The sequence below is a fragment of the Pezoporus occidentalis genome, unplaced genomic scaffold (genome assembly GCF_034315485.1).
Source record: "Pezoporus occidentalis ecotype Australia unplaced genomic scaffold, CSIRO_AGI_Poc_V1 ctg118, whole genome shotgun sequence".
In the NCBI taxonomy this organism is placed as follows: Eukaryota; Metazoa; Chordata; class Aves; order Psittaciformes; family Psittacidae; genus Pezoporus; species Pezoporus occidentalis.
This window is the reverse complement of record NW_026912972.1, coordinates 3,246,745-3,270,570: the sequence shown is the minus strand read 5'-3', so window position 1 is coordinate 3,270,570 and position 23,826 is coordinate 3,246,745. Positions and strand designations below refer to the sequence as shown.

Here is a 23,826-nt window from a genome sequence, read left to right as displayed (position 1 = left end):
TTATGTGGCCGCTTTGATGGAAACAAAGCGGTAACACAGACACATCAGAAGTAAAAGGTTAATTTGTAAACCTGGAGTACAATGTAGTTATTTAAGCCCTTCAATTCATCAGCACCCACTTTGGGACTGCAAAATATCTTCCTTTTTGGAAGTCATCACCCTGGAACCTGCCCTATTTCTGAAGGAAATCATTTGGCTCCATTGACCATTCAGTTCTCATTTTACTTTACCTGTTTCTCTATGTTTCGTAAGAGCAGGGTAGGACTGCTGGGTGACATTTCAAAGTCATGCTCCGGCAAAGAATCCTGTCTCTCAATGGCAGCTTGCGAATTCCCTGTGGCGTTTAATAAAGCTTCTTGGTCTGTCAATTGTATTTGCTTCTTCAAAATGTCTTTTGGAAATGGGAATTCTTCTAAGATCACCATCCCCTAGACAACAGCAATTGAACACAGTTGGTTGACAACGGATTAACCCTCCTAAATAATTTTAAAGGGGCAATCAAACCAGGCACATCCACCTTAAATCCTTCCAACAACTCTCTGGAACACTTAAACTACTAAACTAAAGATCTTAAATACACTTCATAACTAAAATATAGGAATAGTAGGTGTTTTTATTAATGAAAAGCTGCACCATATGTACTACTCCTTAGATCAGCAATCACCCTATGTGCTGTACCACTGCTTCAACAACTGTGCCAAAATTCAAATCTAAAGCTCATACTTACTAGAGCAACAATATTATCATTTGCCTGCTGATTTAAGAAGAGGTTTTTCTGTAAGGAACAGCCACCCTTGGACATGAAGTTAGTTATAGTCTTTGCAGCCAATAAATTCTGCAGAGGCATTTTAAAGTGCTCTATTTTCCGTCTTTCCACCCATGCTCTAAGCAAAACATCAAGGCTGGGAGGGGGTTATATAGCAGAGATGCATACAATACAAACAAGAAGCCTTTTATTTAATTTCATGATATACATCTTTAAGGTGAGCATTTTTAGTTTCATAACGACAGGAGCAGCTATCCTAAATATTCTAGCAATCTCACTGCTTTTCACGACAATCTGCACAAATGTGGTAGCAGACATGGTCTATTGTCTAGAATGGCACCACATAAGATAAATATATCTTTACATGGTAGGAAAAAAAGAGTTTCATAAATGGAACTAGGAAAAGAATGCCCCCATTGTGTTTTCCACATGATAGATTTAGAAAAACAGAAGTGTCAAATACACTCTCAGGTAACATCTTACTTGATTCGTTTTAACACCTTCAAACGTTAAATAAAGAATAAGAAAAAAAACCCTTTGTAACAGTCAAAATCAGTTTCTCAAATAGTCCCTTTATTTGTCATTATCTTAAGCAAATAAATTTAATACTTAGAAATGGCTATTAAGCCTCTGCAGACTTTTTCCAAAGAGAAAAGGAAAGAGCTTACTTGCTTTTACGTACTGACTGTTACTCAGCTATCGAGCAGATATTGAAAGAATGGGACCATTCAATTACACTGCCTCAAATTTTTCTTTCTAGTGAGAATATTCGACTAAAACCAAGGAAGCCTGTCATCATGTGAACACTCTGTTATTTCTTTAAGGAAGACAGACCTCACCTAGGTGGTGGCTGTGTAAAATTAAGGATCCCATAGTTTTACCCGCATCTTGATTCTTGCCTCAGCAGCAACCTGCCCTAATGCAATGAAAGCAAGTCTCAAAAAAACTTAAAAGCACAGAAAGGCTTGGGCTGGAAGGGACCTTCAAAGGACTCATCTAAGTCCAACTCCCCCTGCAATGAGCAGGGACATCTTCAACCAGATCAGGTTGCTCAGAAGCACATCCAGCCTGGCCTTGAATGTCTCCAGGGATGGGGCATCCACCACCTCTCTGGGCAACCTGTGCTGGTGGTTTAGCACCCTCATTGTAACAAATTTCTTTCCCACATCCAGCCTGCATCTCCCCTCTTTTAGTTTAAACCCATCACCCCTCATTCTGTTGCAAGAGGCCCTGCTAAAATGTCTCTCCCCATCTTCATAGGCCCTTTTTAAGTTCTGAAAGGCCTCAATAAGGTCTCCCCAGAGTTTTCTCTTCTCTGGGCTGAACAAACCCAGCTCTCTCAGCTTTCCTCATAGCAGACATGTTCCAGCCTTTTGATCATTTTTGTGGCCCTTCTCTGTACTCTCTCCAACAGGTCTGTATCTTTCCTGTGCTGAGGACTCGAGCTGGATGCAGGACTGCAGGAGGGGTCTCACCAGAGCTGAGGGGCAGAATCACCTCCCTTGACCTGCTGGCCACACTCCTTTGGATGCAGCCCAAGATACAATTGGCTTTGTGGGCTGCAAGCACACACTGTGGGCTCATGTCCAATCTTTCATCCACCAGTACCCTCACCTCCTTCTCCTCAGGGCTACTCTCAATCCCTTCATCCCCCAGCCTGTATTGATACAGGGGGCTGCCCCAACCCAGTCTTTGAAGTGGAGACTAGGAGAAAACATTAAATAGTCCTGTTCTCAATGTCTCTCTAACTTATTCCCCTGTTTGAGTTACAGATTTAAAGCTGAGAACAAAGATAGTCTCTAAAACCAAATGTAGTTGCTCAGAAAGTTGCTTTAGTCCCCAAAAGGGGCACAGAGATTCTGAATTTCCATCAAGTCAACACTAGATTTTTCCACATGCCTTCAGTTAGTAGCCCATCATCTGTGCTTTTCCATTTACAGAAGATGGAAACAAATCCTGACAGTACCATACTACAATCTGTAGACCAGCAGCAGTTACAAAGTATGCAGTATGTTCAAGCAAATTCAAGAATTGATATACTTTTCAAGTGCCACAACAGGAGGAGGAGAGAAGCTAGCTCAACAGCTTTAGACTTTCTAGAAATCAGAATCTTTATACTTTTTTTAGCAAACGAATCATATGTCATGACCACAGAGAGAGGAAAAATCCCCCTCACAAACATCTAAACCACAGATTCTGAAGTCAGAGAAATAGGAAGACACACAGGAAAAGTGGTGAAGGAGGGAGACCACACACACACACACACACACACTTCCAATGGAATTCTTTTTAAGTTGCAGAATCTTGTTGACCAAACATGGAAATGGGAAAGCAGAAAATTAGGAGAAAACTGGCACTGTATGAAAAGAGAGAGATGGAATAGGAACAGAAGAAAACTAATACTGACTATATAGGAATTCTAAGTTAAATACGTTCCAACCAGAGTGGGTTTTGGCAATAGACTCCCTCCCTCTGCCCCCATCCCCCACCCCCCAATGGAATTGTTTCGTTTTGCAGATACAGGCTGGATCAATGGGCTGTGGCCAGTGGGATGAGGTTCAACAAGGCAAAGTGCGTTTGGGCCACAACAATCCCATGCAATGCTCCAGGCTTGGGGAAGAGCGACTGGAAACTGCTTATGGGAAAGGAGCTGGGGGTGCTGATTGACAGAGCTGAACATGAGCAGCTTGTGCACCGGCAGCCGAGAAGCCACCAGCATCCTGGCCTGTATCAGCACCAATGTGGCGGCAGGGCCAGGGCAGTGACTGTCCCTCTGTACTCAGCACCAGTGAGGCTGCACCTTGAATCCTGTGTTCAGTTCTTGGCCCCTCACAACAAGAGAGACATTGAGGTGCTGGAGTGGGTCCAGAGAAGGGCAATGGAGCTGGTGAGGGGCCTGGAGCACAAGTGTGATGGGGAACGGCTGAGGGACCTTGGGGGGTTTAGTCTGGGGAAGAGAAGGCTCAGGGGGGACCTTATCACTCCCTACAACTGCCTGACAGGAGGTTGTAGTGAGGTGGGGTAGGTCTCTTCTCCCAAGTAACAACTGACAGGACAAGAGGAAACGGCCTCAAGCTGCGCCTGGTGAAGTTTAGACTGGATATTAGGAACAATTCCTTCCCCAAAGGGTGCTCAGGCATTGGAACAGGCTGCCCAGGGCAGTGGTGGAGTCATCGCCACTGGAAGTGTTCCCAAACTGTGTAGATGAGGCCCCCAGTGATATGATTTATCAGCAGTCTTGGCAGTCCTGTAGTAATGGTTGGACTTGATCTTAAAGGTCTTTTCCAACCTAGTTGGTTCTATGATTCTACATATATTTTTAAATGCAAGGACTCTCAGAGATGCAGACCTGCTACTTCTGTGTGCACAGAGATGGAGAAGACACAACGTGGTAGGCCAGGAAGCTGCCCACAAGTCAACCATCTCACTTCCTATTGCGTTATGGTGTTAGAGGAGTGAATAACATTTTTTTTCTACTCAAAACACATGAAAACCACTCTGAAACCATTAGACACAGCACACAAATTCTAATGATATTGTGTCACTACTTTGCAGCCACTAAACGAAAACAAAGAGCTCTTCTGTCAGTCCACGTGTCCTTCCGTAGTAGCTGCTGCTCTGGTGGGCTACAAACATACACAGAAAAAATACAGCCAAAGCAAATATGCATCTACCTTCACTACGGGACATAATGCCAAAAACTGAATACAACAGCTGGTAAAAAGGGCATGAAGTGTGCAAAAAGGAATGTCACTAAAGATCTCCACCAGGAAGATGACTAGGCTCCAAGCCAACATACCACCTAATGCGAAGAAAATGCATGACTAAAGGAATGTTTTTTCTCTCATTTCTCTGTTATTTATCTGTCTTCTTCAGGTCATGAGACCTCTACCACCCTAAAGGCTGATAGCTTTTGTGTGCAGCAGTGTGCATGTACCTGGCATTTAGGACAGCACTAAAGTACAGGTATTCTCACCCTTCACCAGAATACAAAATCTCCTTTCACTTCTGTGGCTATAGAAGCAGAACAGACCCTCAAACAAAGGGTTTTTTAAAGTAAAAACAGACTGGGGATAAGTTCTGAGCAGAAGAAATATGAAAAGAAGGGCTTTGAGGGAGAGAGGGAATAATTTTTATGTGATCAGAGGGAAATGCTCTGTGGAGTCCTCCCTTAAGTCTCACATTCAGCCACATAAAGTCTAAAGCATCTTCTGGCTCCTCTCCATCACTGCTTATCTGACCCCAGCACAGATCAGACCATCTACATGAGGCTCTAAATGGAGATCCAAAGAGCTCTTCTCTAAAACCTCTCACTATCACACAACCAGAATTACCACAGGCTTTGGCTTCTTGCATATGAGAATGACCTGGGGAACCCACTGAATTGATACATAGATTATTAATGTTTTAGGAATGTGCCTTTCCCACTGTCTAGCCAGTTCCATTTACAAAAACTAGTACATGAGTTACACACATTGGAATTTTAGTAATAATTAATCCTTGACCTGTTCAAAGGGCTGTACAAACATTAACTAACTAATCCTCAGAATAAACATGCACTGTAAGTAACACAAAAACCCACCCCAAAAACCCACAACACAAAAAATGAACAACCTGAAAAGGAAATCTTGCCTCTTTTGCAGAGGGAAAAACTAGTGTGATAAATTAATATCTTGTGCTGGGCCCCTGAAAGACACTACCAAGGAAGGTGAGAGTTCCTAACTCCTAGCCCTGTACTGGTACCTCTAGGATGCCATACATTTTAGCTCTTGATGTCTTCTTTCTCATTAACCTTTGCATGTGATTGCCTGCACGGATACAAGAACTCTAGGGCAAAACAAACAACAATAACAACAAGAAACCAAATAAATAAGTATTACACAAAACACTGTCCAAAATTATTTGAAAAGCCCATGTATGATCTTACAGACAATACCTTGGTGGCACGTATCTGCCTGTGAAGGTCAGTTAGTTGTTGGATTTTGTATTCTAGTTCTGTAATCTGGGCTTGAAGCCATGTCCAGCGGCTGCCAATTCTAGCTCTGTCTGCAAGCCACTTCCATTCAGAAGTATAGCTGCTGTGAAGACAAAATGCTGGTTAGTCCAAAAATAAAGATAACCACATTTGCACAAGAACATTTTTGACAGCTGCTCTGCCTCATGTTGCAAGCATCTCAGTTGCTTTCAGAAGATATCTGATTATACCCATCCAGTTTCACATCAGCTTATTTCTGTAACTACAGAACTTGCCCAAACCAGTACAATCGATGATCACTGGCTCTTCCCAAGCTAAGCCAGTTTACTGTTCTGTATTAGAAAACCCAGAGCTAGAGAAACTATCACTTAATGTAGATTACAGATTTGTAAAGAATACCAGTAACTCCACCAGCAAGAACCCACATTCTTACACCACACTTCCTCCCACAAGCTTCCATGAATACTGTTTGCTAACAACTGGAATCTAATAAAACACCATCCAGCAATGAGCAGCTAGATATCAAGTCACTGCCCCCAAAACCAACTAAGTAGTTTAGATTTCTTTTATTCAAGCTAGGTTACAAATATAGCTGTGGCAGCATAGCATACTTAGAGGTCACTCTTACTAAGAGGTCACTGCTCTTTACTAAGAGGTGTATTTTGTAACACATAAGATATGCCTCCTGGTACTTAGCTCATTAGCTTAACTTTATTATGCTAAATTCATCAGCAAATGTTACTCAACCTACACATTAAATAAACGAATGGCATAATGGCACCACTCAACAAGGAATCTTAATATCCAGTAAGTTTAAGCAACAGAGACAACACAAAGCAAAATTTTAACATGCAACTTTGACTATCATTAACTGAGTTTATTTATTTAAAGAAAATGACTGGTGACTTTTTCCCACTAAAGTTGTCAAGTAGTTTGCCACAGCTAACTTCAAAGAACTATGAAACCAAAATCAATCTACTTCTGGAAAAGAAATGTTTTTACTCAAGTTACTGGGATAAACTGCTGGATCTAAATTCTAGGTGACACTGTAAGTTTTGCACACACAGAATACATAATCCCCTGTTCCCCAGGCCATGAAGAGTACTGAAGTATCAAAAAAGATGCAAGAAAAAACAGATGCTACTGAACTGGCATAAGAACATCATACACATGCAGTTGTTTTATGCAGAATTTTGTGTCAACTACCTCAACAACTGAAGAAGGTAACACATCACCCTGCAGAAACTGCTAGACATTTACTGAGTATCACCAAATTTGAGAATCCTAATATTTTCAGGGCAAAGATTATAAAACATAATATAAATCAAAACCTTAGAACTTTCAGTCTACTTTAGCTATCATAAACAGTAAGTGTAGACAGTCTTCTGTAGGTTACCTCTAAGATACGTAATTTCCCCCTTTTTAAACATAAATACTCTGCCTACATAATTTATAACTAGTTGAAACTCTCTCCTACATAGACAAAATTAAAGTATAAAATTAGATGGAAGTTTAAAATAGCATTTGGATTTAAATAGGACATGTGCAAGCAAATAAAGCAGATTACCATCAAAAAGAAACTGAAAGACCTCTATAAATAGACACCATATTAAATTATTTACATTTTATACATTCTATTAGTGATTCTGTCCTAGGAAAAAAGGCCTATGAAGTCATCTTTTGAATACCCATTTTTCTGACATCCCCTTCTTGTATATTCATTATCACCAGCAGCTCATAGTACATAGCCCTGGTTACTTATGCTTTAACCAGGTCTTTTTCCCAAGACCTTCCTGGGATTGACACCTTTTCTATGTTTGTGCTTCTGGAAGTCATAAAATACAGTTTACATGGAAAGGGGGAAGAGAAGGGCAAGGCAGAGTTCTATTAAATAACGTGTTTACAACAAGTGTGGTGGCTCTTAACACTTCAGATTCGTCACAGGACTCTAGGCAAAAAGCTAGTCCTAAGAAAGAGCTGCTTAATGAGGCTGACGGAAATCCCCTAGTAAATCATTTTGACACAAAAAGGTAAATAGGAATAAAGGGGTTAACTGAGAAAAACCCAACAGTAGTGTTAAGGTCCCTATTTCTAACTCCTTCCTCAAAAGACAAATGAGCAACCAAAACCCAACACCCCACAAACCAAGACACTGCAACAAGAAAGCTCAGGTGAAATCAAATAAATCACACTGATAGAATTATCCCCCAAGCGAGATGCAACGATTTGGGAGTGAGGAGGAAAAGGGAGCAAATGAGAGGAAGAAGCACCCACATAGCCAGGAAACAAAAAGCAGAATGGAAAGGGCTGGAACTGGTCTGATGTCATATATACTGTATGGAATCAGCATGGCACTAAAGGAATCACAAGGGCACTAAGGGAATCAACAATCAACGTGTTTCCAGGGCTTTTTCTTAACCACAGCATTAAATCTTGAATTGATGGCATTCACTGTTAAGTATATTACATATATTTTTGCTTCACTGTAAAACACGCAAGTATTTCAGAAGATTTTAAAGTGTACTATATAATTAAACTAATAGGACTTAATTACACTGTAATAATGATGTCCTTAGGCTCCTCTGTAAGGAAGTTTCCACTGAACCAAGCACAAACATTCTAAGCTCATGCTAAAAGAAGCAACTTCAGCTTCTCCCTCCTGCCAGCCCAGGATACTCCATGCCCAGCGTCTGCACAAGCACTTGCGCAGCTTCATGGTGACATGGAGGAGAGCTGCTAATGCTCCACTAACTTTGGAGGCAGGGTGAGGAAAGCAAGGTTAAGTCGAGATCCTCTTCCCAGTTTTCACACCTTGCAGACAGACAGATACACGCAGTTTTGCAACGCCACATGGGAAGAAGGTGTATGAAACTGAGGGCAAGGTAGCAAGCGTGAGCTCACATTTATAGGATAGGAGGTGAGAGCACTGTTAAATTCTGTTCCTACCTCTGACACTCATATTTGTTTGATCCTGCGTTATTTACCTGCCATCTTTGCCTCTACTTCTCTATAAACTATTTAGTAACGCTTGTAACCCTTCAGAGGAAGATACAATCACTTCACACTATCCCCACACTCCTAAAGTGAGTTGTCTGCATGCAAAGTAGTATGGTGACCCAAGTGACAAACAATAAACTACTGCAGTTAAAACTATCACAATTAAAAAATAAATAAATAACTTAAAAAGTAGATATCTGTAAATCTGTTGCTGGGATGCTAGAGAGCACAGCACAACATTCACTCACTGAAGAAAGCTGATTCAAGGTGGCACCTTAAAAAAAAATCCAGAGAACAAAAAAAAAAACCCATGAAACAACCAACCACAAAGAGCTACAAAAATAACCAAGCCTGTTACTGAAGGAGGAAGTTAGAGCAGGTGCTAAAGTAGAAGCTCCTGCTCTGGCTCTCTGTTGGGAATTAGACAAGAAAAAAAAACATTTTCCGTCTGTCCTGCTTCCTGTGTGTTCCTTTTGCAAAGCATCTTTACTTAGCTTCTGTGCTTGCAATTCCTAACATCATACATTCTCCACAGGAATTGCAAACTCAATATAAACCACGTTACACACGCAAAGTTTCCCATGTTCAGAACTGTAGCATGGTTATTTCGTTATTGCTCTTATGATGACTCTAAACCTGCGGATGATCTCCTGCATTCATCCAGGACTATTAGAACTGGAAGAGAACAGAGCAACGCAGACTTTCTATGAATGAAACATTTCATTAGAAGTTCCCTAGAAAAACACGCTGGAATCACATTAGAGGCAAAAGCTGTTTCCACATGAGATTCTGGCATGCATTTCCCCTGTTCTGGTTGAACCACAGGAGGTCAATCCTGCATAACTTGCAAGCAAAGAAAGAAAGAAAGAAAGAAAGAAAGAAAGGAAAAATGCAGAAGAACAAACAAGCCATGACAAGTATGGCCACAAATGTAGACAAACTATGTATCTAGGAAGGAAGTAGACACTCGGGCTGTAGTGTGCTCCCAAAAGTATGGGGAAGAACTCAGCTGGGAAACAGATTTATTGAAGAGCACTAAATAATATACTTTTACTATTATATATATAATACATCTACTACATATATATATACTTCTACTATAACATACTACTGCTTGAACTGAAAGAAGCCTTCATCTATGATTTGTGGACAGAATATATGCATGAACCTCTCAGCACTCTCACCTTCCCCAGAAAAGGAAAGAGAACTGAGAACAAGCCTTGCTTTTATAGAGCCAAACCAACATCTCAGAATGAAACAGGACTATGAAAGTATTTCCAGGGCCTCCAATATGTTGTAGGTGAGTTTTATGTTTTCCCAATAGCAGAGATCAGCCTGTCCTCCCAAAAAAAACCCAAATGAGGCAACCTGAGTGCAAAGAGGAGCTGCTAAGCAAGATAAAAATGCTGTGCTAGACACACACACTGTTGGATTTTATGCTTGGGGGTTTCTTTGTTTGTTTGTTTAAAGAAAAGGAGAAAGGGTGGAATTTAAACTTCTCAGGCATGTTTTTTTTCTATAAACAAAACAAGAAGCCTGAGAACTAGTTCATAAATAACGAAGGAGAAACACAGTGGTGTTTAAAATGCACAAAAAAATACAGATCCTGGGATTAATAGTATGTATCTGGGCAGGTTGATTCAAACAGGTATGGTGAGCACACGAAAGAGTATTTTAGAGGAGGCAGCTCTGTGCCCAAGGCAAAGTTCTCCACAATTCTCTTACCTACTGAGGCCTTCCAGCCTCCTAACTCCCAGTGAGAACAAGTAGCATACCCCTACCACGACACATCTGTAAGGACAATGACAGCAGGCTTCCTACTGAACAGGAAAGGAGCGTGCCTGCAACAGACCCACATCTAAACTCCAAAATGCAGGTTTGCCAACCCAAAACACAGTCTCCTTCCAAAAGGTTTGTATCAAAGAACAGCAGAGTTTTCAAGTTACAACATTCTTAAACACAAGCAAGCCAGAGAACAAGGCACCCACGTAGTGTGGGTGGGAAAAACTTCTCCAATCCCAAACTCCTGCATTAAACATAAGAGCAGCAGTTGTTCCTGTCATCCCCTCATGCTTTCATCTCCGTTCAGTCTCCTAACACAGAGTATTTTGCTCTTTCTTCCAGGTCATGTCCCCTTCAGTTTAATCCACATTGTCCTGGCATCCAGTTTTCAGATGACTTAGTCCTGAAGTGATCCTGACCTCCGCCATCCCTGTTGGTTCATCTCCTCCCACTAGGAGCTCCTGGGCTATCAGAAGCCTGTTGCCAATCATGCAACAGTGAAGTACTGGGGAGCAAAAAGCAGCTCATAACCCCCAGACTGGTTACCCTCAGGACAGAGCTGGTCACCTTCCTTGGTGGGAGGCACTGAAAACAACAGCAGAAGTTTGTAGTTTTGATGAAGGACTCAATTCTGGAAACAGAAAAGGAAAAAAAAAAAACAACCAAACCAGGAAGTTCTCCGTATCTTTAAATCCCACCCAGACATCATATGACTCACAATGAAATTCATGAGACTTAATACACTGGAAAAAAAATCATACCCCTCCCAATTCTCTTGGGAAGCTGAGTTGTACAAAAATACAAACCACTTCATATTCACCACGTGGCACTATCACAAATGCTCAACAGCACAGTCGCATGGGGGTCCCCCAGCACCGAAGCTGCAAAGCTGTGAACTCCCCGAGCTGCCCCTAAACCAGCATCACAGGCAGTTTCTGTTTGACTATACATGGCAACCCTCAAAAAGCAGCTGGCCTAAGTACAATCATTTTCTTGCAAGCCATTAAGGTGAGCAGCAGAGCTTGTGATACCTTTTATCAACACACTGGTGTAATTCAACATGTCAATTTTTCTTCCCTCTGCAGACAGTGGCAGTAAATTAAGAGATTACCTGTGAAAACTAAGAGGTGGTATCATAGAAAACATTTAAACTAGGTGAATCCAAGTATGCAGCCCATGTATTTTAGATAATCTTTAGATTTTACTCATGAGATAAAAATGCCCACTCCCAACAAAAACTTCCATCACTTGTAATGGCTGAACAAACATATCCAACTACAAAATGACCCATAAATGCTTTCTCAAGAACTTATTCTTTCAGCACTCCTACTTAATGTTTGTTTTCAGAATGAACGAACCTCAGTTGCTGTTGAAGTATTAATTCCCCTGGACCAGTTAATTGTTAAACCCATAATAACCGCACCATTAAAAAACCCCAGTGAGTGTCTTTTATGAACTCAAATCTCTTCTACGCATTCCAGAGTGCAAAAAAGATTAAAACAAAGTGCAACAAATATCATCCTCTGGTATCATATCACATAGACGCTACACAACACAATACTGTTTACTCTGACAGTTCACCATCATCAACCAGCCTTTGCCCGGATCATCCAGGAGTGCTCATCACAGCCTGACTGCACACTGTGTCTCCTTCCTCCCCCCAAAATCAGTTAAGGGAAGTTCTCTGGTATTCAAAATGACACTGCAATCTCTGTGAAGATCTGCAACCAGGTCATTCCTCAGCAGCCTCTTGGGTTGCTATCTGGTGTTTAACAGCAATTTTTACTTGGCAGAGATTTTCCTCTGAAACACTACACAGATTCAGAATAGATGGGTTACAGTTCTCCCTATCATCTACAGACATCAGCAACTGCTTATCACAACTATTTCTGGTACTCATGCCTGGTCCCACCATCTCTGACATCCTGTTGCCATTTAATACTTTCAGAATTGCATCCAGTAGCATATGTTGATACTAACACATAATACTAGTCTTACCTTCCCAAACCAAAAACTGCATCCAGCCGAACGTTTCTACTAATCCATCAGGCCTGAGGAATTTATGCAGTAACACCTGAGACTGGTTATCAACCACAGCCCTGATTTTCCCTTGAAGAGAAAAATCATGGTACACGGGAGAAGAGGAAAATTGATACTCAGAAAAAAAAGGCTATAGAAGAAAACTAAAATACCAGAAGGGAAAGTCTCTGCGCTTGGATACCCTAGCAAAGGAGAAGTTCCATAACAATTTCACACTGGAGGTCTATATGCTCCCTCAGCTGCGAAGTCCCATCTTCCAAACTGATGGGATGCCACTGCCAGTACTTGCCTGCTACAGGGCTCCTGAAAGAATCACACTGTTACTATGGGTTTTCTATTTGAATCTGAACTGTTACACTTGCACTGAATTGTTAACTCAATGCAAGGCTCAAAAAATAGAAATTAAAAAGTCAGCTTCTGCAAGCAGTTTTGTCTGTTAAAGTGCTCATTTTTTTCCCCAGTAGCTGGTTTCAGGTGCTTTTCATCTTCAATTCTGTTTACATCTTTCTTTAGACCTGTTAATGATAAAAAACCAAACTGGTTGGTGGAGGTGGGGTCAGTTAGAGTATTAACTGCCCAAGTAAAAACCTGCACAAGGCAAACAACCAGCACCATTTCCTCTTTTAATACAAAATACACAGCAAAATACATATTTGTCAATGCCTTCTGTTACAAGAATTCAAAAATCATGTTTATGATTTCACTGGCCCCCCCAGCACCCCAGCTTCTTCCACTAAACCTCAGCATGCTGTTAATCAGACCAACATAGAGCAGAAAAGCAGGTAGTGCTAACACACAATGAAAGAAACTTCAGGAACACCAGGGCTGCCTGGAAACAAGCTGCTTTTCTTGCCTTTGCAATGGCACAACATCAATAGACTACCAACAAAACACCAGGAACACAGGCCTAGAAATTCTCTGTGACTATTACACAACTGCCCTTGAAAAAGAAATCAAGAAAGTAGTGCTACGCCTGGATCCCATGCTCAACATAAAATAAGACTGCGCTCACAATATATTCCTTTAAAGATATGTGCAAATGGAATATTATTACAGCATATGAGCAGCATATCAATGCTGTTCAGCTACTGAAGTTGGTCCCAGAATGCGTACATATATTCTCACAAGGAATAGGTAGGTATGGCATGGCTCTGGGGCCCCCAACACAAGGACCTGCTCAAGTGAGTCCAGAGGAGGCCACAAAGATGCTGCAAAAGCTGAAGCAACTCTGCTCTGGAGGAAGGCTGAGAGAGCTGGGCTGGTTCCGCCTGGAGATATGAAGACCTTGTAACAGCCTTCCAATACCCTAATGCGGGCCCTCCAAGAAACCTGAAGAGGAACTCTTTACAAAGGAATACAGCGACAGGACAAAGAATGGCTTTAAACTTAGAGAACGAGGTTTAGATTAGACATTAGGAAGAAGTTGTCCCCTATGAGGGTGCTGAGGTGCTGGCACAGGGTGCCAAGAGAAGCTGTGGCTGCCCCATCCCTGGCAGTGTTCAAGGCCAGGTTGGACACAGAGGCTTGGAGCAACCTGCTCTAGCGGAAGGTGTCCCTGCCCATGGCAGGGTATTGGAACTGGATGAGCTTTAAGGTCCCTTCCAACCCAATCCATTATATGATTTTATGGTATTCATATAATATCTAACTCCAGCTTTTAAATAATTTCATTTCAGCTACATACAGTATCAGATTTTGATGTAAAAATGGATACATTCTTGCAACTTTTTGGATAGACAACTAACAGTTGATCCAGAACTTGCATGCTGGGGCACCGGAGATGATCAACAAGTTTTTGGAAGTGTAGCAGGGAAAACTGCTGGGCAGGGACTGAGGGGAGACTCAGAAGAGGCTGCAACTGGTGGGGAAGCCCACAGCAAAGCAATCAGTTGAGAAATGAGAAGCAGGAGCAGCAACAAAAGTACACTGACCTCCACCTCCCACTGCCCCCCCCTGAAGTGAACATGCCTTGCTGTTAAGTGATGCAGTCTTCCCACCATATGTAGGGGAATGCTGTAGGGAATGGGCTAACGGGAAAGCTGGAAGGACCCCAGAGTACTCTTCAGGGTAGGAGGACAGCTGGACAGAGCTGGGATGGGTCCTGCTTCAAGCCCTGAGGTCTGGACCCACCAATCCTGGGGGACCCAAAGGAAGCTGCTGAGAAGTTGTGCTGAGTGTAAAACCCTTGTTTGGGATAAACCCCAGCAGCACAGCCCAAGAACTGCCTCAGAGGGACCCTGGCACCTGCCCTCGGGACATGGGACATCAGAAACAGAGTCCTTTGGGCCCCCCCAGTTGCTGTAAGCATGTTGTGATTAAGTAATAGAGGAGTAACCAAACAGTACTTGGCTATTTGCTTTGCGGGGCAGGGATGGAGTTTGTTTTGAGGTTAAACCCTACAGTCTGGTCCACAGGGATAATGGGTGGAGAGTGTAATAAACATAGGTTTGAATCATTGCAACCTTCTTGGTTTGGATGCTTTGCAGGAGCTTGGGGTGGAGTTTCAGACTTTTACTGCTGTCCAGTCTGCCCCCATGGGCTGCGAGGAAGGGGAGGTTAGAATGCACATCTATTCAAACATGGACCTTCAGGCTTATATTTTTTTCAATACCAGAATCAGTATTTAAAGTTTGATAACTGAAAATTCAATTGATTTAAATTCCTCAACAGCAAACTTGTTCTCACCACCAACAGCAAGGTAAAATGATTGGATGAAAATAAAATAATTTACAGCTATTTCAGTTTCAGTAAGAAAGATCTCAGGTCAATATATTTAAGTCTGATATCTAGTTACATTCCTAACCCATATTTAGCAGTATGAATGAAACCCTGTTACAGGAGAGCATTCCTATTTTGGGAAGTCTTTATGCACACTTTTGATTTCATGAGAAAAGGAAAGCATTTAAATGATTTCCTGTATCAGGGGCCCACGTACACTGATTTTCAAAGGCACTGGATATATCCTTTTGAAGTAGCTTCTCCTGGAATCAATGTTATCCATGAAATGAAATCATGCTGCCCTCAGTTTATAAGATGGTATAAGAAAATTAGTTTCTTGTTGTTTGTAAACAGATCTTTTAGTTAAAACAGATTTCACAGCTTAGCAAAAGAAAAAGGCTGCCCATAAAATCTTGATTCAGCAGCAGTTGACATCAAGCACCAAACTCTTCTTGTCTACCATTTAATTAAGCATGAGAGGTTATCATGCACACATGTGTCTGATTAAAAGATTTTCTATTGTACTCTACCTTGACGGTGCATGAAACTGTCATTCAGAAGAGTAATGCCAAATTTTTATTTAACATGCATTCAACATCTAACAGAAAAGCATTGACATTCCTGGCTCTGAGATTACCTTGCAGGTTACAACTTGTCAAACCTTCTACCTTTCATTAAAAGCTTACAGTAGCTGCAAAAATGTTAATATAATTACAGGTTAGAAATCAGGCTCCTCACTCACATGAACACCATTCTGGCATTGTGAAAAGGAAATCTTGCTCAAAAGCAAGTTGTTACTGCTGTACATGAGATCTCTAAAAAAAAAAACAAACAGTAAATGCATATGGGACCCTAAAGAAGTTGTAAATCCTTCTTATGGAAATCCAACCAAATGAGGTTGGATATATTCTGAAATAATCCATGTATCCTGGAATGAAAACAGAAGGCAATATAAAACTACCTTTTCTTTAATTCCCCGGTAACAATTCTCCTCCCACATCCTAGTGACAGGAGCCAAGAACTGAGAGAATGGAATTCATGAAAAAGCAATATACAAACCATTTCAGAATCCATGTATTATTAGCACCTATGAAATTATACTCATTCAAAAGCCCTCACATTAATCTTCTACGCAAACAAGACATTTCCCAAACTTGTAAACTAAAAAGGTCTTAAAAAACCACGTGGAAACAATTGGGGGTTTGTGCTTAAGAAAAACTGAGACGAGTATTGAGTCCTGGCAGACCCTCTTCCTCCCTTTCCCAAAACAAGAATTCAGTTCTCATACCAGGTATGAAATGAAATTACAGCTTGAAGTGGAAAATTAGGACCTGACCTTGCAAAAACTAACAGCTTTCCCTTATAATGTTGCTCAAAGACATGCAATAAACTCTAGCCCTTAAGCAGTGTCTCCTATAGCAAGGCTTGCAGAACTGCATTGATGTTGCTCATCTGGCCTTTGAGAAAAAAGGCCAGGAAAAATGGAAAATAATCTAGAACAAACAGATTAGATCTGGAGAGATTAGTTCCTTCCTGTAGTTCTCTGCATCACTGCTCCCCTCGCCAGCAAGTATATGCACTAAAAGCAGATTTCCCAGCTTCTCTCCAACTGGCAATCTAAGGGGGGTGGGGAGGGGAAAAGATTTACTATCTCTGCACATTCATTATAAAAGTTTCCAGCACAACAAACCCTGTGGGCATGGAAAAACATAACACTGCTTCTTCATCAGGCTTGAGGTTGCTGAAGGATAATCAGTAAAACATGTCTTTCAAAAAATCAAGAGAAAAAGCAGGAAAATATTTCAGAAGGAAAAAATCCCACCAAATCATCCAAGAGAATCTGTATTCAGACGGGGGATCTGGGGTACAGGACTTTTCATGAGTAGACAGCTACTTATTTTGCAGCAAACATCTATTGTAAGCAGCTTTTCTCTCTAATCCATTAGGTACATGTATTACTATTTGATGGAGTGAGCAGCAGTGCCTTTGGAGAAGCCCAGTGATATATCTTTGATTCTGGAAGATCATACATGTATCTTATGTAGAAGAAAAACTCTACCCTACAACTATAAAGGTTTTCCAAATAACCACTTCAGCATCAGATTTCTTTGTGGCATATAGTAAGCAAGCAGAACTTCTAAACCACACCAGGAACACACAAAAAATACATGGATAAAAAGATGTGGAGTTGGCCTGAAAAGATACAATACATAGCTCCCACAGCAGAGATGTGTTGCTGAAAAAACTCCAAGCTCACATCCTCCCCCATTTAACCTTGCTGGAAATCTTTGACCATTTCTATAGATCATCTTCCATCTTCATTAACCACAAAGATGATCAACAAGTTCCAAGTAAACTCATGTGGTGAAATGTTGGCTATGTTGCATTTGAAGTGGTTACGTTAGTTGGTTATGTTACTTGTGAATTCCTGAAGGTTACTGTCGGCTTTGCAATGCCCACTTCAGCCCATCCACTCTGGCTGCTAGTTCCTAGCTGGGAGCCAGTGACCAGCACCTAGCATCTGCCTTTGAGAAACCGGAGAGAGGTACTATCATGCTTCTCTCTTATCATATCCCTGTGCAGTGTCCAAGGAATGTCCTGCACCCAAAGACTGTAATGGCAGTAGAATACACTACAAATTACTGATGGAAACTTGGTGCTTTACCTAAGAAACCTTCCACAAAAACTGAGAGGTTAAAAACATGAATGAGCTGAAGCTGGCAGAAAATGACAAAATTCCTGAAAAAGGCCAGCTGGTTTTTCGTATTTCTTTTTAGCAAATACTCAAAGGACCAAATATGTTTTGATTAAGCTCTTGAAATGGGATGAGGCTTTCCAGTTGCTCTAGGAACTAGGGAAGTTCAATAACTGAACTGTCAGCTAGAACAACTGCCTTCACCAGAAGACTTAGGATCTTTCTTCGTTTTGGTGTAGAGGCCAACACCAATGCAATGCACAAGGGACAAGCGGTAGTCTCAATATAACAGCTATTTGCAACTAAACAACAAAGGTATTGAAATAGATGGATAGAGACAATCTTACTTGAGACACAAAGCACTGAGATACCGCTCAGAAGAACTTATGTCAACACCCATTGGACAGAACTCTTTTCAGGATAATGAGAATGAACAGGTTCAAACTGCTAAAAATTGCTCCAGGTTTTTTGCTACCATGAAGAATTGGAGCTGGAATTGGCTTCTTCCTCCTGACAGTAAACAGGCTGTTCTCAGGTAAACACAGTAACAGCAGGTTTCTCCCTGCATTGGATTGACCCCTCCTCCCCCCATAAAAAGGATAAAAAGCAATGCAGGCATAACAGTGACCAGCCACCAGTGTGATTACACCCTGAAGTTAAATGCAAACAGTCTCACCTCTGTGCCTGGCAAAATCTTGGAGCAGATTCTCCTGGAAGGCATGCTAAGGCACATGAAAATCAACAAGGTGCTTGGTGACAGCCAGCATGGCTTCACTAAGGGGAAATCCTGCCTGACCAATCTGGTGGCCTTCTATGATGGGGCTACAGAACTGATGGACAGGGGTAGAGCAGTTGATGTCATCTACCTGGACCTGTGCAAAGAGTTCGACACTGTCCCACACGACATCCTTGTCTCTAAATGGGAGAGACATCAATTTGATAGGTGGACCACTCGGTGGATAAAGAACTGGCTGGATGGCCGCACACAAAGAGTTGTGGTCAATGGCTCAGTGTCCGGCTGGAGACCAGTAACGAGTGGTGTCCCTCAGCCGTTGGTGTTGGGACCGGTCTTGTTCAACATCTTTGTCCCTGACACGGACTGAGTGCGCCCTCAGCAAGTTTGCCGATGACACCAAGCTGTGTGGTTCGGTTGATACGCTGGAGGGAAGGAATGCCATCCAGAGGGACCTTGACATGCTTGTGAGGCGGGCTGATGCCAACCTCATGAAGTTTAACCATGCCAAGTGCAAGGTCCTACACCTTGGTTGGGCAGAGAAGATTCAGAGCAGCACTGCAGAGAAGGACTTGAGGGTGTTGGTCGATGAGAAACTGAACATGAGCTGGCTTCAGTGTGCACTCACAGCCCAGAAAGCTAACCATATCCTGGGCTGCATCAAAAGGAGCGTGACCAGCAGGTCGAAGGAGTCCCACAACAGGGCAGGCATGGAGGGAACAGGGCTTTTCCAGAACACTCCCTCAGCTGCCAGCAACAGCAGTTTGGGGATTTCCTGAGCCAAAGGGGGTGCCTTTGTACTTAATAATCCTCTGGGGATTTTTCTCCTCAGTGGAACAAAACAAACTGAACAAGTCCAAAGTGGAAAAGACAACTTAAGGAATTCAAAAGCCACAAGAAGAAATAAAGGTAAAGGACTGGCAGGCAGAGCTAGAAACTCAACTGCCCCTGGCGAGAAGAGAAAAAACAACCTCTCACACAGAACTTCAGTCCAAGTTTTACATTATCTACTACCCTTCAAGAGTTATGAGTTTCTCATCAGTTTTTCTTTTTCAGTTCATGTAATCACAAGATAAGAATCTGAGAGGCAGAGATATAACTCAGAAGTTCAAACATTATCAGTGAGAAGAATGCAGATTCTCCTATGCTGGGAAGAGACAAAGGAGAATACTACTTGCACAAACTCAAATATCTAAGGTGATCCCAACTTAGCTGGCAAGTCATCATGCTTTGGTTGCATTCCAGTAATTTACCATTCTGACAATATGTGAAAGAAAAATCAAAACTAGTTTTTACTTTGTTTCCAGGTTTCCAGGCATACATTTAAGGAAATGCAGCATGATTCCATATAACCATGCTATACTGAAGCTTCCCTCACTGAAGCTATGAACACATAACAGGGCACAGCTCTTTTCCAACTTCCTTGATTTCTTCTGAACATAATGCCTTACAAGAAACAGACCAAGATAAGCTTTGCAATATTTATTTTTCCTCAAACACCAGTGTGGCTCTTAATGCTTTCTAGACACTCGCTAACAACAGTTTAAGAAGAGATCAGGAAAGACAAAACCAATCCTGACTTCAAGTGCTAGAAATGCAGGTGCAATGTAGCTCCTAGCAAACTGTTGTGTTTGTATGAAGCTCTATTCCATGTGTCACTGTCCTGACTATCACATCCTAAGAGACCTCAAGACATACTCTGTTCTTGTCATCTCCCTTCAGAAGGGGAAAGCAGTTGTCCTTTCACTGCTTTCTAACTCAATCTCTTTGGTCATGAAATTTCAATAGTGTAGCAAGGCAGGGGACAAAAAAAAAAAAAAAAAAAGAAAAATAGAAGAGGCTGTACCACCATAAGGGAACAATTTTACAATCTACTTCTCTTACCCGTTACTGATTTCCAAAGCTACAATAATTTGTACTGACACAATCCTTGTGAAGTCAAGACAGTATTAGTTCACGAGACCAATTTCCCTCTAGTTCTTCTTGAAAAAAGACACCGGGAACAATAAAAACACCACTCCTACCTTCATTCCCAGTAGCAGAACAACTAGCTTCAGGAAGTAAACTAAAACATTTTACAAATCACAATTCAAAGCAGCAAACTTTTTCAATATACAACCCAAAACACTGGATGGCTTGACACCTGCATCAGATGACCATTTTTATTCTTTATCACATAGCAGTGGATTTCAAGATCCTAACATTGACTAATTCTTAATAACTCCAGAATAAAATTAGAATTATTTTCATACTGGCCAAAAAGCACTTTTACAGCACTGCTATTACTACTCAATTTACAGCACCATCCGAGTACTGAATCATTAGCAGTACTAATGTAATGCAAACTTGTAAAAGTGCACTACAAAATCTAGCTCTACCGCCTAGTAAAGTTAACTGTTCCTTAAACGCTGTAATTAGGAGTTCTTACTCTTTGCCTGGCCCCTGAGAAACCTGGCTCACACAGGCAGTCCTGCTGATTTCAGTAGGACTATCTATTGAGTGAGGGGTTACACAAGAAGGAACCTGCAGGTCTAGACCCTTGCATCTTGATTTATAAGCACGAAGGACATGAGTCTAGCAGGAATTTAACACTTACGCTTCCCCAGTTGCTCTTACAGTCTGTTCCTCACCATCTTCATCTGAGCTGCTACATGTTGCATCGGAGTCCAGATCCTTCTCCACACGAGACAGCAGCCCTCCAGTGTGAAGTGCAAATCCCCGGATTTCACCTGGTGCAATGTTAACTCCATTCTGGGGGTCCGAACTCGAACTACTCTCCAAAGTAGTTGTGTTGTTTTCTGGCCAACCTTCAGCGCACCTGAGGGAGCTACTACTCAAAAATCTGGTTGGCTCATGGAAAACCTTCATCCTCTGTAGGTGATGTTTCACAAAGCATTTCAGCTGCTGATCGCAGTGTTTGATAACATGCTTTGCCAGAAGCATTTGTAAACGTTTCTGAGTTCTTTTGGCACGACTGATTTCCATTTGTTGCTTAGTGACACACTGGAGTAAGCGAGCATACACCTCCTCTGGGGTGCACCTCAAAATCCCTTCTGAAGTCCCATGAAGAATTTGGTGTAATAAATCCCCCTTTATTGTTTCAGTGCAGACTTCCAAAGCTCTACCCAAAAAACCATTCTTCTTGTACCATTTCCCATTTAAAAACTGCATTTCTTCTGCATTACTGGACTCAGTTACATTGGACTCCGAAAGTCTCTGTGTTTCTGCCAGATTTGAAGATGTGATCTCTGAAAACATTTGCCCTTTGACCTGTTCCTCAGGTTCTGAATGACTAATCTGCCCAGCTGAGGTGTCAGCACCATTATGCAATGACTTTCCCATCCTGAAGCAGCCCGGTTCTCCCACTTTTGTCTGCTTCCCGGTTTTGTTGTTAAACGCAGAATTTGTACTCATTAACAAGACAGACTGATAGCGCTTGGAGGATGGTGGAGAACCAAAATGCTGCACACTGAGGATATCATTCCTGAGGTTGGGCTCAGCAGTGGGGAACCCCAGGACTGAGCAAGTAATCTGTGCGATGGAGTCCTCTTTTATCTTCTCTTCCACTGCTCTGGAATTTTCCATGCACAAAGCTGTATCAGACTCCATAGCTCTAAAGGACAAAGAAGGTGACAAGTGGATACCATGACCTTTTGTTGCTGCCTCTCTGAGGGCTGGTGTCATTATAGCTACGGTAGGTAGTTTACAGCAAACCTGAAAATAACATGGGCCATGTAAATTTTCTCATTTTCATGACACAGTACAAATACAACAACTGTCAGTTCACTCTTTCAACATTTCAACATTATTCAAAGATTCCATTAAAAAAGGACATTATCTAAAGCACACAGATAGACTATGCTCCCCACCAAGCCAAACAAGAACACTCTTTTGGGTTTTGTCTTTATTCCATTCAGAGGTTGCTCCATGTGCAATGAAAGCCTTTATCTCTCATGGGAGTAGGTGTTCATGCTTCATTGCATTTCTGATCCTGTCAGTCTGAGAAATAAGACTCACAAAGTTCAAAACTGTCATCTAACCTTGCCCAAAGTGAAAAGCATGACCATAAGCCACATGACTGGAAGGATGTGTTTTAAAACACGTGTGTGAATGTATGTGTATGTATAGGCACACACAGAGGTGAACATCTACACATCCCCACCCCATAAATCTGCGTGGATTTTAGTGTAACCTGCTCTGGAGAGAAGTTACTTGTTGAGTTGCATTTGCTTTTTGTTTGAGTATATTTTTTATACTTAAATGAGTTAACAACAGTATCCCGGCAATGGCAGCTAGGTAGCCACCTAGGACAAGTTCAGCACAGCAGAACACCTACCACATAATGAAACACTCTGAAATAAACTCAGAGGCACTACTGGGAGAAACATATTTAATGTAAATCTATATAAAGCAAGCATTTGATAAATTAATGTATTATATATTCTCAAAAATAACGCTTTAGAAAGCAATCATCAAGGCTAATGCTATAAAAACAAAGAACTGTAAGTTCTAAATGTTTCCTAAAAAATCTTTCCGTGCCTTTGTACCCAGTTCTTTCTTCATCAGGCACTGCCTATGTACCAGACACACAATATTCTTTTATTTTCTTTACTATTTGAGTAAAGACCAACAGTTTTCCTTTACAAACCCTTTAGCCTGTGGCTAACCATAGCTTAAGCAAAGGGTTCCCTAACTTTGGGATCAAACCACCAGTGTCACCCTCCACCTCTTGTCAGCAGCTATGCTGTCATATCATGCTATATCTATTTCACAGCCTACACAGCAGGAATCACTGCCTTACACTGTACTTTCAGCATTGTGCAGGAGACAGTTAAATAAACCCAATGAAAGATTTAACTGAACATGGCCCACAGAAGCCTGAAAGATCAGATACTGTCAGATCTTCCTTAAGAAGCTAGAGACAAAGAAAAAAAACATAAGAGAGTAGTAAACAAGAGCATAGCATAGTAATTCCACAGTAAATTCTCTGTTTAACTAGCGTACTAGTTGGTTACTAGTTAAAGGAGGGGAGTGAGAGAGCGACTGCTTGATTTATGGCTGAGCTTAAACCTCGACAAATAGCATTTCCATTGCCTGCCTTTCAATGTCTTCAGTTTCTT

General features: G+C 41.6%; 1 protein-coding gene across 5 annotated transcripts in view; it reads right to left on the bottom strand.

The window, feature by feature from the left end:
* KANSL1L (KAT8 regulatory NSL complex subunit 1 like) overlaps positions 1–23,826 on the bottom strand; it is a 60,820-nt gene that overhangs the window by 35,417 nt on the left and 1,577 nt on the right. For 2 of the 5 annotated variants that reach the window (XR_009961564.1, XM_062602679.1), the window contains exons 2-4: positions 21,303–22,420; positions 5,703–5,844; positions 231–428 (exon numbers count right to left, since the gene is read on the bottom strand). Coding sequence is in view for 4 of the 5 variants with exons in the window: in XM_062602679.1 (XP_062458663.1) it covers positions 231–428; positions 5,703–5,844; positions 21,303–22,420 (1,458 nt within the window). In the remaining variant the exon portion in view is untranslated. The remainder of the gene's footprint in view (positions 1–230; positions 429–5,702; positions 5,845–21,302; positions 22,421–23,826) is intronic. The other 3 variants (XM_062602693.1, XM_062602696.1, XM_062602703.1) reach the window with 3 other exon arrangements.